This window comes from Falco rusticolus, chromosome 8, assembly GCF_015220075.1.
Source record: "Falco rusticolus isolate bFalRus1 chromosome 8, bFalRus1.pri, whole genome shotgun sequence".
Lineage (NCBI taxonomy): Eukaryota > Metazoa > Chordata > Aves > Falconiformes > Falconidae > Falco > Falco rusticolus.
Window position 1 is genome coordinate 29,784,852 of NC_051194.1, and position 14,510 is coordinate 29,799,361.

The 14,510-nt window shown below is 39.3% G+C and overlaps 1 protein-coding gene across 2 annotated transcripts in view; it reads left to right on the plus strand.

The window, feature by feature from the left end:
- Positions 1–14,510, plus strand: part of TMEM163 (transmembrane protein 163) — a 101,749-nt gene that overhangs the window by 76,300 nt on the left and 10,939 nt on the right. For both annotated transcript variants that reach the window (XM_037397299.1, XM_037397298.1), the window contains one exon: positions 3,384–3,480. In XM_037397299.1, coding sequence (XP_037253196.1) covers positions 3,384–3,480 — 97 coding nt within the window. The remainder of the gene's footprint in view (positions 1–3,383; positions 3,481–14,510) is intronic.

Here is a 14,510-nt window from a genome sequence, read left to right on the forward strand (position 1 = left end):
AGGTTTTTGGTCAAACCTCACTTTGTGTCTTAACTCCTCTCATTAAATTTTATGGGTACTTTTAGTTGACTTGAACTTGTTTAGAAACGGCACTTGGCTCATCTAATTTAATTGAATGTTATTAATGAAATTGCATTTGCCAACAACCTTGGCACTAACATCCTTCGTGTGCAGTTGGAAACACTATTTAGTTACAAAGCAGTAATTGTTAGCAGATGGAAGTTAGCAGGCTTGTATTAAAGTTTTCATTGTCTAATGGCTTGAAAATAAAGCAAGCTTACAATAACCAATTGCAATTTGTTTATTATGTGCTACAGTTAACATTTCGGATTAATTTTTTGAGATTTCTTATTTTATACATTTGTAGTTGGATTTTGCATGATTTGCAGTATAGATATAAATTATTTTTCTGTCAAATGAGATTGAAAGAAGACACCATGCAGTGTTTTGTTCTAGTAGTTTTGCAGATAAATTGATACACTCAAGAAGACAAGAAGCATGTATTTTTGCACTTAAATTACTATGTCATTACTCATGAATTTTTCATGGCTACGAATCCCAAAAGCCAGCATATAAAGGAGAATGTAGGCTTTCTAAATATGATGACTGAATGCTGATTCAAACCTCAGACTGTGTTTCTGTCTGGTATTAATACCCTTGTCACTGTTATTAACCTCTTCCTTTTTTTCTTTCTACTTTTAGCTATTTCTGGTGAAGTAGGTGTATAGGAATTCTTTTGACATAGTAAAACTGATCTGGGGAATAAGGGAAGCAGCTCAAGATTGCTGAAGTCATTACTTACCCTCTGGCATAGGCAAAGATACAAAATATTTGCTGTTAGGCTTGGGTAGTTGGAGAGTTTACAGAGACAACCCCAAACTCTCCCAACTTAAATGAGAACCAAATCTAGCCAGTGCTCAGGCCAAGGGCTGGTTCCCCGGATGCATTAGGCTCCTGTCAAGCCCATAGGGAACGTCTGCCTGTCTCCTTAGACGATGTGTTCAGGGAATAGAAGGTATGCTAAGGGAAGGTGATGATGCTTCACTGCCTTCACTTTCCTGTACCCTTGGAATTCATCAACATGTATTGGCACGAGGAATTTTCATCAGTTGCTTCCAGTTCAAGGTTTGTAGCTATGTTGGTTTAAGCCTGCTGGGAATGGTAGAAAGGCTTGTCTTTTAGTGTGGCTTTCATGTCAAAGGTCGGCAAATTCTTGCCTGAAGTATATGTATCTTATGTCAGTGTGTCACTGGCTCAGCAAATGGCATTAGGCAAGTCAGCCAACTTTTGTGGACCAGCTCTGCATTTGTCCCAGGTAGGTAAGTGGAACTTTTAGTATATGTTTCTGTACCTTACCCCCTTCCTCCAAAAAAAAAAAAAAAAATCATCTTTACAACAGAATCTATTGTGAAGGATTGTGTAGTATAAGCTTCTTGGGTTATGGCAGTGCCAGATGTTACAGAAGTAATACATTAATGTGGTACTGAAAAGTTTTGAGTTTGACAAAAGTAGAGCAAGAGGCTCTGGACAGATTTCTGTGCAGTGATCCATTCAGATAGTGAAACTGCAAATCTCTGAAAAGATTCTATTGCAGAACAGGGAGCTGCTTGCAAATATGCAATGGAAAATGGAAAGCCCTCTAATTTTCAATTTTACTCATTCTTTTTGGGAGATGAACTTTCTTCCCGTTTGTATTACCATTTAATCATCACCTTGCTGTAGGATTGCAGAGAATCCTGTGAGTTTCTTCCTCTGTTGCAGATGTGCGCCAGATTTTTGTTCTTGTGTTTGAGTCTAGAGGAAGGAGCCTAGGGTAATCAGACTGTCTCAAGCCTTTGCTGTGTACTTCTTGCAACAGGTTATATTTAACAAGAATGAGGACTGTGTTGTGATTTACTACAAAGTTGTTTAACGTGTCTTAATATAGTTGTAGCAGAGTTTTGCTTACCTGAGACGAGTACCTCATCTAAAATACCACTCCATTGCTAGGACAGACGCCAGCCTCTACTTTGTCTGTACTCTGTAGAAGGGCAGACCCTTTACTGAGAACTTATCTGTAGGATTATCTGGCTTGTCCACAGCACAGTTTAAGTGTCATTTGTGTTGGGGAATAAAATGGCCAGCTACTCGCATGTGCTGCTGCTGCAGCTGTGTCTTCTGACTTAGGCAGAGCAATGCCAGCTCAACTGCAGTCTCTAGATTGAGCTTGATGTGAACATTACATGTGCCGCCAACCACCAGATGGCCTGATGTCTGAGTTGTTGAAAATAGTAGCATGCTACTGGAATAATTATAGCATCCATAAACTGAGCTAACAGATAGGTACCAAATGATGAATAACAAAGGAAATACAACTACTGAAGAAAAAATCATACTGGTAGATATCACTTCTTAACTATTTCATGCTTTAAACATTAAAATTGCTCTTAATGTATATCTGTAGTAATAGAATTTTATATGAAGAGCTATTAGTAAAATGGAGTTATATCAATGATGTAATAGACTGGTTACTTTTTAGAGGAAATCGAAACCTTATATCCTGTACTACTTCACAGCAAGAAGAACTCCATCTCAAGAGTAGTACCAGTCTGTATGTTTGAACAAAAGCAAAATTTTCTTTTTTACTGTAAAGTTCTGGGTATGCATGATGTGCTTTGTAAACTTCATTGTGCCTGTGTCCTATAGAAAACTTAATTATTCTCTGTTACTTTATCTTCTTTTCATTAAGCCATTTGTTTGCTTTTTATAAGACTGGGTTGTAAGCTCTGCAGAGCAGGATTAGAGAGTCTAATTCTGCACAGCACCTGATCTGATGAGAATGATCCTTATTTAGGTATTGAGAGACCCTTGGACAGCCTATGAAGTGATGCATCTAACCTGCTGGTGGTTTTTTGTTTTTGTTTTTGTTTTTTAATATATACACTTAAAATCTTTTTTTTCTTTGAAACTTGGGGAGGAAACAGATGTTTCAGGTTCTGCTATTCTACTGACCAGATTTAGCAAACATCTGTCCTGGTTTGGTAAAGAGAATGAAGTTCCCTTGATTATTTCTCATGTAGGATCCTAGCAAAACAAGCAAAGAAAGAGAAATAAGCCTCTAGAGGACTCTGATAAATGATCAGGAGCAGAAGAGGCATATCTTTTTCTCTCACTCTGAAACATCATCTGGTCTGCCCCACGTTTTCGTATATAATCCAGATTTTAAGAACTGCGGAGGAACTGAACATTTCTTTTCATTCTTTTCTTTAATGCAAGTCTCTCTCTTCAGCGCTTTAAGATTTTTTTATCATTAATAACCTGTGTGTTGTCCTTCAGCACTGGGAGAATTGACAACTTTAAATATGCTCCTAACATTTCATTTTATTTTTCTCTTTTTTTCGCAGAGCATGTGTTATCTTGGGTGTCATATTCCTCCTGTCATCTATATGTATTGTGATCAAAGCCATCCACGACCTCGCAAAGAAGGTGCTTCCAGAAGTGGTAAGGTGATTCATGTTCTTTAAAGGTGTTCCCCTTATTGCCTGCACTGCCAGTGAGACTGAGAAAGAAAGGCCAGTGTCTCCTTTCAACAAGTCCCGCTGAACTCGGTGAAGCTTTGGCAGGTGCATTTCCTGCCTGGCTGCGCATGCTGGTCCTAGTCATCAAGCAGTATTTTTTCCTTGTGTGATAGAGTCTAGTCTTTGTTTTTTTTATAGGCTTGACCCCATCTCTTCTTCTCCTTGGTTACCTTTATGGGCCACATCTTTCTGTGCATAATGACTTGAAGCTTTCATACAGGACTGTAGAAGTTCACTTACGGAGAGGAGGTCTCGTCTCTCAGGGCTTAATGAAAGTAGCAGAATTTTATGAGGTTATTACTCCACTGACTTCGTTGTTTTATTTTTAATGCGGAAAAAATGTATTTTTGGATTGTATTTTTTTGTTTTCCAGCTCTTGCCCCCAATTCCAGAGCCACGTATGAGTAGCAGGAATGGAACAGGTGAGGGGAGCATGCTGGGTGAAAGAGCTGGCTTCTTGACTGGCTCACCATGGAGCGTCACAAAGGGCTTTTCTCCTGCTCTCTGCTTTCTTTTGGTTATGAAAGCCAGCCCCTACCTGGCTTATAGAGCAGCTCTCCCCAGCGGCCTTTCTCCCAGCTCTGCTCTGTCCTGTCCTGCTTTGCTTCCTTTCAGTACTGGGTATTAAATTAAATTAAATTAAATTAAACTGACCTCTACTCATCCAAACCACTACTCACTGGGAGAGCCATTTGGCAATGGTTCCACTCCCAGAAAATTCTTCATAATGTGCTCAAACAATTTTGTTTGGCTTCAGTTCAGTTTTTGTGTATATCACCTGACTTGGAACTTTTGTATTCAGCCTTCGTGAAGTGTGGTCTATTTGCAAACGTGTGCAGACTTCCACATCAGGGCTTCGCCCTGCCAGGTACCATTCTCAGCACATCACTAGAGATAACCTAAACTCCTGGCTTTCAACCAGGAGTTGGAGGCAGAGCTGGAAAAACAAGCCAAAATGGAATTCCAGCTTGTTACCCACTGTTGGCAGTGCAGATGATGTACTGGGTCCTGTGCTCTCATGGAGCTTCCAAGAACCTGGACTACTACAGAAATTTATTTTCAGTAGTTTAGTGGGATTTGGGCAAAGATGAGTAGCATAGCAAAAGCCCATTAACTAATGAATTACTGAGTTGCAGCCAGGTGCATAGTTTGACTGCAGGTGATTCACATTCTCTTTGCATTTCACTTTTTTCCTCTTTTCCAGCCTTCATGATTTACTGCCTCCTCAGCTTTGCCAGCATAACAGTACATGTAGCTGTTCACCAGCCTGGTTCTGTCAGAATGATCTAGGTTAGCTTAAACACTTTTAACAGTCAGTTCTTAAACTCGACCACAACATTTTGACAGAACTGGGTTAAGGAGTGAGCATGGATGCTATTATACCAGTAAGGTTGAAGATCCTGTAGGGGAGACACTACATGATGGATGGCCAGCTCGAGGACAACCTCTTAACTTGGCTGTACCCGAACAGTGCCATCTGGCTACAGTTGACTCTGTAAAGGAGAATTAAAATAAGGGAGGCTGCAATGATGATTAAAACACCCATTTGGTAAATTTGTGCGAGTGTAGATCAGATTATTTTGGATGTTGCAGTCTAATTCATTGTGGACAAATGCCCTAATAATTCCAGCAGTAGGAGCAAAAGTTTAAAAGGTATCATCTGTATCTCACTCTTCCATCATTACAGGTACTGTCAACAGGTGAAGGCTCGGTTTCTTACATGGGGAGAAATGTCTCCTATTTGCAGCATCAAAGTTATTTGTAACTTGCAGATCTGTGGTACTTCCTCATTTTGAATTTTTGAAATACATTTACAGCAGGAAAAAAATACAAAATCAGAAGGTATTCCTGAATCAGAAAATCCCATTACATTTTGAGTGTCCTTTAAGAGTAATTTGTACAGATGCCTTTTGTCACAGACTGCTTTGGATTCAGGCTTCGGTGCGCTGAAACTGTGTCAAGTAGGTGAAAGTTAGGGTGCATAGTGCTAACAGATGACATGGTATCAGGATAAACAGGTGATCATGTTCCTGTGATATTGCACTGAGTGTTCTTGCAGGGTTAAGCACTTAAGTACTACCAACAGTTTGAAAGGTGTATCTGGCAGGCACAGGCTGTGGCTGACGAGTGGTAGGGTAAAAGCCACATGCACACATGTGAAGGATTTTCATACCCTGCAATTCTGTCTGTAAAGTAGGTTAGAACAAGGGATGAAAAAATGGTACTTCTGTTCGGTGTCTCTTAAATGACATGGCAAGGATTCTCATTTTAAAGTCCCTCAGTGCAACTCACTGTGGGAAACTGATTCAGTAAGAGTTGCACGACAGGTGTAAACTAAGAATAACACTGAAAAATGAGGAGGACAGCGTTACTGCACCAAGTCACGGACAGTGAGGCATTATGCCTAGGAGTTGCTACATTACAAATAGTTGGGGGAAAAGGGTATTGTTTAATGGAATCCTTTTCAGTTGCTCTAGCTGTGCCTGAATCTGATTTTCTGTTTGTGTAATGCTCCCTTAGCTGCTCTGTGTCTCAGCAGAAATAGCCATTCTTTCCAGTGCTGATGGGGCGTGTTCTCAGCTCATCTGCAGCAGCCTGGCAGTATCATTGTTGTCTTAGCAGAAATGAAATCTGGTCAAGTTAAATCAGTAAGGGGGAGACGTTTCTGCCTCTACTCTCTTGTCTAGGGTGCTGTCTTCTCCTTCTTGGACCACAAATGAACTAATTGCTAATGATACTAATTTCTGTAATATCTTGCCATGTAGTTTAGCTGTAGTGTATGAACATACATGGAAAAATAATAGAACAGTGTTTTCTGCTAATGGCTTTTTACATAGCAGTGAAGTATCCAGTTCTGCATCAAAATAGTGACCTGAAATATTTTCTTGTTGCAGAATGGCTGTGTGATCATGGCCATGACTCCCTTAAAGATCTTTGTGAAACAAAGTTAGTGTAAGTTAGCTGAAGCAGGCCTTGCAGCTGTGCTGAGGCATGCTGATAAGGAAGCTGAGAAAAACACTGACCTTGTGCCTAATGTTGTAAATAACTTTGAGGAATTCGCGTAGACAAGAGAGGAAAAAAAAATATGTAGCGAGCTATCCGCAGAAACCGCAAGTAGGAGGACATATGAAAATGTAACCCTTTAGAGCTTAGCCAATCAGCAGATGACTAGTAGGCATAATTAACTGGAACTGTATATAAGACATAATCGCACCATAATAAATCGAAGCTTGCTTTATCACTCATATTGAGTCGGCTGCGTGCTTCCCCTCGCTCGTCATTTTCTGACTGTGATTTCTGTATTACTGGGATTTCATATCAGTGTGCTACTCTGACACCAGGGAAGTATCCTTGTGGTAAGCCAGAACAGAACATTAAGACCAAGGAAAGGTAGCGTAACTCCACTGGTGTCCCAAACTGGTATAAAACTAGGGTGAAGAGCTCTGCACTAGATTAAGAGGACGTATGCCTCAGCATATTTCACATGTGAGTCATAGGTGCATGATTTTTTATTTTTTTTTTACAGTTTATATCTTTATTTGTCTTTCTTGAAGCAAAGGGCATTGAAGATTTGGGTACTTTTTGAAGCGTCTTGTGAAATTTTAAATTTTCAATTTTAAAGGAGATAATGTGGCTAAAACACAAAGCTAGTATTGTCAGTCTCAAAGACAGAAGCGGTTTGGAATGCATTGCTCTGCTGTTCGTGGGGGATTCATGGTAAATGTAATGTTAGTGTAGAGCAGCGTGGCTGACTGCATCATTCTCAGAACTGTAATGTCTCTTCCACCTCATCATTTGTGGTAAACTTAGGTGACTTTGTCAGAGTTGAAAATTGGGAGCAGTTATAACTTCTCTGAGTTCATTTTAATTTGCATAAGTTTTGGAGAAAATATTATGATCTGGAGAGTTTAACTTCAGAAATGAAACTGATCAAGCAATTAGGTATCTGCTTGCTAATTGTAAGGTGCTATAATTAAAATCCCAAAAGCATAGGCAGTAGCTTCTAAGTAATTCTGGATCAATTATACAAAGTTCATTGTCTTTCTTGTTGCACATAAGATATATCGGTTACATATCTGTCAGTTCTTAATATGCATGTAGCAAGAAAGATACTTCCTTGGAAGGAATTTATGAGGTCTTTAATGTAGCAATTCCGTTGTTCTTGAAGCGGATCTTAGAAGAGTCGCTTTCATGACAATACTACTGATAAGAAAGCATATAAAATTCACATGAGTAAGGAATAATTTTAAATGCTTTTTCAGATGTTTTGAACATGTATTTTCTTCTACTTACGGGGATGTTTAGAAATGGGATTCTTCAGTATCATTGTCATTTTATATGATGATTTCAGCTGCAGGTCTGATGATCCTCACCAGGATTTGGAGAACCAGAAGAATGATAGGCTTACACATTAGTGGCATTAATATGTGTAATAAATGGCATAACCAGCTCAACTACCCCATCCTGTAAGGGACTTAAATGCCCACAGTTTCTTGTTAGGCTGCAGAGAAGAGCTACTTAATTTACAGGACAGGAGCTCAGGTTTAGCTCAGTCAGGTATTTTTCGGTCACATGTTTGAATTCTCTTTTATTTCATGCTGAATTTTGTTGAAACACTGTGAATGATACCACTCCTGATCTGCACTGGCCTAGAAGAGAGGACAGTTAGAGCTCCTGACTTTCTGCATTTCTGAATACTGCTTCTGCCTTTCTTTTCTGCTTTTTTTTCCATTTTACCTCTTTCTCAGTTGAAGTAAAAATCAATAATAGGTACTGTATGTCACTACACATGCTTTCAGCACAGGCAGTGTTTTTTGCAATACTTTTTATGCTTCAAAACCTTGGGAAACACAGAAATGACGTGTTTCTCCTTTTGGTTCCCTTGCTTGATATGCTAAGGTCTGTAGTTAACTTTGAAATAGCCTGTAAGGCAGGATATGAATGACTAGGTGAGTTAATTCTTAAAAAATACGGATAAGTTTAATGATAAGAGTTTGTCTAGAATTTTGATTGCTGGTAGTGTGTGTCTTTTCTGTATGCAACAGCAACTGCCGCCATACTGGGTCAGGCTAAAGGCTCATCTTTGGTCACCACTGACTTTCTTTGTACCTTTTTTTTTTGATTTTATCTCCATTTTTAGATGGGGAAGCCTAAAGAGTCCACAGGGTTCAAGGTATAGGTGTCACTAGGGATTTTTACAATATGTTCATTTTGGTGAATTCCTATTGAGCACTGTATGATATTTTTACAGAACTTTTTAAGTGTGGATTCCATCTTCTGCAGAACACCGAGTTCAGAAATTGTCACTGTTAGCTAAACTTAGGGCTTTCCCTGTGCACAGTGATTTATATTTATAATTATGAAGAAGCTTGCCCTGAAAATGACATTTTGTGTCAGAAGAGATAGCCAGTGAATTAATTATACACTTACTATATAAATCTGCATTTGTGTTAATTACACATTACTTACTATCATGGGGAAAAGTTTTTTTTTCTAGTAATTGAGATATATATTAGTCCTCAGGGATTAAGATACAATCTCTTGTGCTAGCGTTTTCAATGTTCGCAGTACAAAGTAGTGTTTTCCAACAACCGATCCATAGAATTGTATTGTTTATTGAGCTTTAAAATGAATTAAGTCATTAATTATAGGGTTTGGTGATAAAGTAGATGTGGGAAAAATATTGCAACTAATGGGATCTGTTTGTCTAAAAAGTCTGGAAACTGCCAATATTGAATATATGCAGTGAGAAGTGTAATGGATTTTTTTTCCTTCCACATTTTTGAAGCTTTGGACATTACTTCTAGTGAGCATTAGAAGATGTAGTATGGGTCTCTGATTTTTGGGTAGAGGAGTAAATGATGAGAATAAAGCTTTCATTTCCCTTCCAGAGAGGATCTTTCTGTCATGTAATCTTACCTTGAATTTGCAGAGATGCTTCATTTTCCTTTGGAGGCAAGTTTGTGTGTGGGTGTGTATGTAGACGCAGTTTCTGCGTGCATCAACACACACACGCAGGTTCATTCTTCATCGAGCCGCGACCTCCGCTCTCATTTGCCTGAAAATATTTTTAATTAAAGCTCTCTTATTTTATGAATTTAGTGATGTGATGACATTTTCCACTTCTCTTGGAGCATGTTGGTTTTAAAGGAAATCTTACTGTTTCTCTCATAGCGTATAGCTAGGATGCTTAGATATTTGGGTAAGATTTCCTGTAAAAAGTGGGCACACTTGTGCTGTGTAGGACCTATACGGTGCCCCCAGCCCTTCCTAGAATTTTTAAGTGGCAATGTCTTAGACTTTCTGTGCAATTCTGTACAGTGGATCTGCCCAAACACTATGCATATGTTTGCAATGAGGAGCAGCTCTGAATATGCTGCTACACACCTGGAAAACTTGAAAAAACATGGAAAGATAACAAAATTCAAAGAAAACAAACTTTTTACAGGAAAGAGAAATGTACCATTAATGTGTGGGAACGTTACAGCTACAAATTCCACTTCTTTCTGTGGTGTTCTTCTACTTTCTGTATAGTTACGCATTTCTTATATAGCTCTTACTCTTTATTCTTTGAGGGTCTGCTTCAGCACAACATGCTGCAGTTATTTCAGTTTCATATCGGTGACCCCTGAGGAAATATTTTTCACTGATCAGATCTTTCTCTTCCCCGCCTTCTTTTTCTTTGTTCCTAATATGCTTGCTGGAAGTGTTAGAAGCAGTAGGCCAGCTGCTGTTCTTTCTGGGTTGTTTGGAATTAAGATTTCTGATAATTTTAGCTGTTGTACGATACACCTGACTTAAAAAGCTAATCAGTATTTGACATTTGGAATACAAAACCTTAATCGTGTTTACTCTTCCACTTAACTTTAAATGAGTATTTCTCAGATCATGTAATTTAAGGGCTTTTTTTTTTTCTGCAATGCTGAGTCTTGAACCTAAAATAGAATCACTTCTTATTGGCTCAGAAATCATTTACTATGGGTTTTTTTCACCCTAGATGTCAGATTCAGAATACTTCCCCTATTGTTACTCACAGCAGTTGTTCTTTAACCTATGTTAGCTGTAATAAGATAATTCCCACTAGGAAAAGGAGTTACCATTCCTTTATTGATGTTTCAGGGAGCTATATCCACAGCCAGTACTGACCCTGAGGATTTGGTATGCACGTATTTCATTGCAAATAAGGAGGAACAGTGATATTGCATTTCGTTGATGACATCATGCTTGGATTTCTGTGTAAATTCTAGTGACTTTTTGGATGTTTTGTTAATACATTGAGAAAGGAGTTTAAAAATGAACTTAGGCATAGGTTTTCAGCCTTGTTTTGTGGTTGCATTTGCTAGTGTTAATGCTTGCCATCTCCCTGATAAAAATCCGTTTTCATTTGCCACTTTACCTTCATGTCATGACTTCATGTCAATTACTATAAATTCTTGGATAGTATGAATACAATTTAACTGTAGATGATGTATTTTATTTTGACTGTTTCCACAAAAAATTTGCAAGCCTTTTCTTGTTTATTAAAGAAGGCTAAAAAAGCCCAACCCAGCCACACTGAGAATGACTGTTTTAATTTCACCTGGGGTTGTAAATCAATATCCATTTACTATTCAGTTACTGCTTGCATTTCCCTAGGTGATAGTATAACACATGTAATGTCAATGCAGTTTGGCATTTGTCCTCATTAGTATGGCAAAGGACACATTTTTTTGCAAGAGTAAGCAAGCATCATGCCGTATTTCTGACATTTCCTGCAGAACAAAGGAAAAATGTCATCAGTTTGTGTATAAAAGACATGCACCATCTGATGTGGTGCTTCCAGTGCTTTTATAAATGAAATAATTTGAAAGGTTAGGCCGTGTGTAATTCTGTTGTATGCTATTGATTACAGTTGCAATGGGAAGATAGGGGTGGCACAGGGTAGCTTTGAGCTCTAATTTATTTACTAATTTAATTGTTTATAACAAATACATCAGAAATATATTAACGTCAGCAGTTGAATTATAGGTCAATAGCAATATAGCAAACAATACTTGTGATTATATACACATAATATATTCCTTATGTGTACTTTCCTATATATTACTAATCTCTCATAAGTTATATATATGTAATTTATTGCTTACCATTTCAAATCAAAGTACCATTAGAATTCTGTTTTATAATTGTTACCTATTACATATGATTTGGTGGTTTGGTGTTTGGCCTTAAACAATTAATTTAACCCTAAAATACACATGCTTCTTACAGGTTGGTGAGAATGTTGTGGATACTTGAAGTAGCTGGTAAGCCAGGGTTAGGAAAAACATCAGTGACACTTCACTCTTGGTTCAAGTGATTGGTGGGAAGTCTTGTGCTCAGACTTTACCACACACTGATAAGAAATAAAAGTTGACAACTTTGGTAGGGTCTGTGAAATGTATTGCTGGTCTCAATCCCCTACTGATGAGGGAGATGGCAGTCTCACTAGGGAGACACTTCCAAGGGTGGACAAATACCATTTAAAATTGTGGTTTATAGCTCTTTGAAGCTAAAATGATGTAGATGAATTCTGGGAAAACGGGAGGCATGAGTGATTGTAGAGTTTCAGGCAGACCCTTTGCAGGGATCCTAAGGTCACCAGAAATCTCTGGAGTCCACAGCGTGTTGGTTCCTGGCCCTGGAACCCCCACCGTGGCATTCAGCACACCCTCTTTGTTATCTGTTTCTTGAAGAAGTGTTCTGCGCTGTGGAATTGCTCTGTCACAGCTCTTCAGCACCAAAGATACACGTTTAAACATTCATAAGTTGTTGGGGTTTTTTTGTTTTTTTTGTTTTTGTTTTTTTTTTAGTACTAATAATAGATCTTTATATCTCCATGTGAAGAGACTGTCTTCTGCTTGAGTCAGGCACAGGGCTGTCGCTTTGTTTTCTGACAGTAAAGTGCAATTAAAACCCTTATCCCTTTTGAAGTTAGCTGGCGAGAGAGACCCTCTGGCTTCCCAGAAGCTCCCTCTAGACTGATTACATAAACTATTACTTGGGAGAAAGTGTGATAGAGAATTGAAACTTTATTTTTAAAGCATTTGTATTAGAAACGTCTCTGTTACTATATATATAAACATAATCCTTCAGGGGAAGAGGAGGGAAGCCAGTCAGTCCTTTTTGGTTAAGTAGCACACTCTGCAGAGGTGCTTTTAGCCACTGTGCCCAGATGATGTGAGAGCCGCCGAGGGACCTGGCGGAGTGCGAGGCAGTGGAAAGCGTGTGAAGATGGGCATGGGGAGCAGGGTGCCAGCAGGCCCTGGCAGGTGCTGGGGAGGATGGTGACCAGTCACCTGGACTGAAGAAGGGTCATTGTTGGGACCTGTGAGACAGATGGTGAGTTGCAGAGATGGGAAAAATTAATATTTAATGACACAAACTCAGCTCAGTTTGGGCTAGCTAGCCATGATGTCGCTCCTGCCAACAGCATCTGTAGCGTTCCAGAAACGCGTCCCTATCTCAGCCAAGATGAGCAAGGCTCAGCAGAGAAAGATACAACATCACGAGACACCAGTTTCTCTGGGAAGGGAAAAAATGGCATGAAAAAGGTGGTACCAGTAATTCCCAGCTCCTGCGGGACCGGGGAGGTAATTCAGCCTTTGGCTGATTTACAGAGGAAGCTAAGGAGAGGGCAGAAGAGTGGAAAGCTGAAGCTGTTGTAGGGTGGGCAAAGCAGCTTGTTTTGGGATCGCACTAGGATGAGCTACCAAGGAGGGCCGGAGAGGAGGACCACATATAGCTTTTAGTCATCATATTGTATGTGTTGTGACCGCTGGGGAGGAACACTCAACGTGCCTTCTTCCTCCCATACCGATGAATGCCTTTTAATCAACACTGTACGCTTCAGGTGAATTGAAAACACTTTTACAAACCAGAAGTAGAAGTGAAAGGGCTATAATTAAAGAAGAGGGGCGGAGGGGAGTTGGTAGAAATAATATATGAAATCAGGGTGATTTTTTTCGGGTCAGAATTAGTAAGATGCAATCTAGGAAAAGATTAGGAGTGCAAATCAGCTGAAATTTAGTTACTGGACTGGGAATTGGGTGAAAATATCTCTATCTAATAAGCCAAGCACTGAAGCATCCCCTGCGGCTTTTTTTTTAATTTCTACAACAGATTCAGAAAGAGATCGAAGTCACAACATCATCATCAACACGTTTTCCTTAAGCCATAAGATCACTGCTGCTTTCGGTGAAATCCCTGAAAGCAGGGACGGAACCGTTGTCGTGTTTTTTGAAGACTCCTCAGCCGCACCGGTGGGGACAATGTGTACGGATGGCATGGAGGACAGCTGCCTGCTGGCTTCTATTATTCTTTTCTTAGGGCTGAAAAATGAGCTTTCTTTTGGGAAACTGTCACAACATAAAATCTTGCATAAAATAAGTCTTAAACAGGGACATTGTAGCTGTTAAGAGTAATGAGGTGGCAGTCCAGGATGGGCACCTCGCTTTATGTACGGTGCTGCTTTATACATGAAGCTATCTAATAAGATATACGTGTCCTTTAATTAAGGTCTCATGTACTGTGTAGTAGTAATGAGGGAATATGATGAAAAGAAACGGAAAAGGAAAGGGGTTTATTTACCACGCTGAGAAGCCTTTATCGTATGGAAATGATCAGAATTTAAATTTTTATCATCTGTCGCAATTTGCTGCTGCTTTAATTAAAATAACACTAAGGACGTGTACAGTGAGTCTGGCTAGATGTGCTTCGTGCTCTTAATGATCAGATGGGAAGGCCAGGGGTACAGAGAGGGCAGGGCTGCGGGAGGATCCGGAGGGAGATGGTGCCAGATGGCCAGGCTTATTTTATTAATTTAAATCTCCATTATGGCTTCTCTATTCTTCATTTCTCCAAAGGATGAGTTAGTTTAATGGGAATAATTTCACAGCCACAGTATGACGCGTTTAACTCTTTGGAGCCCGTAGC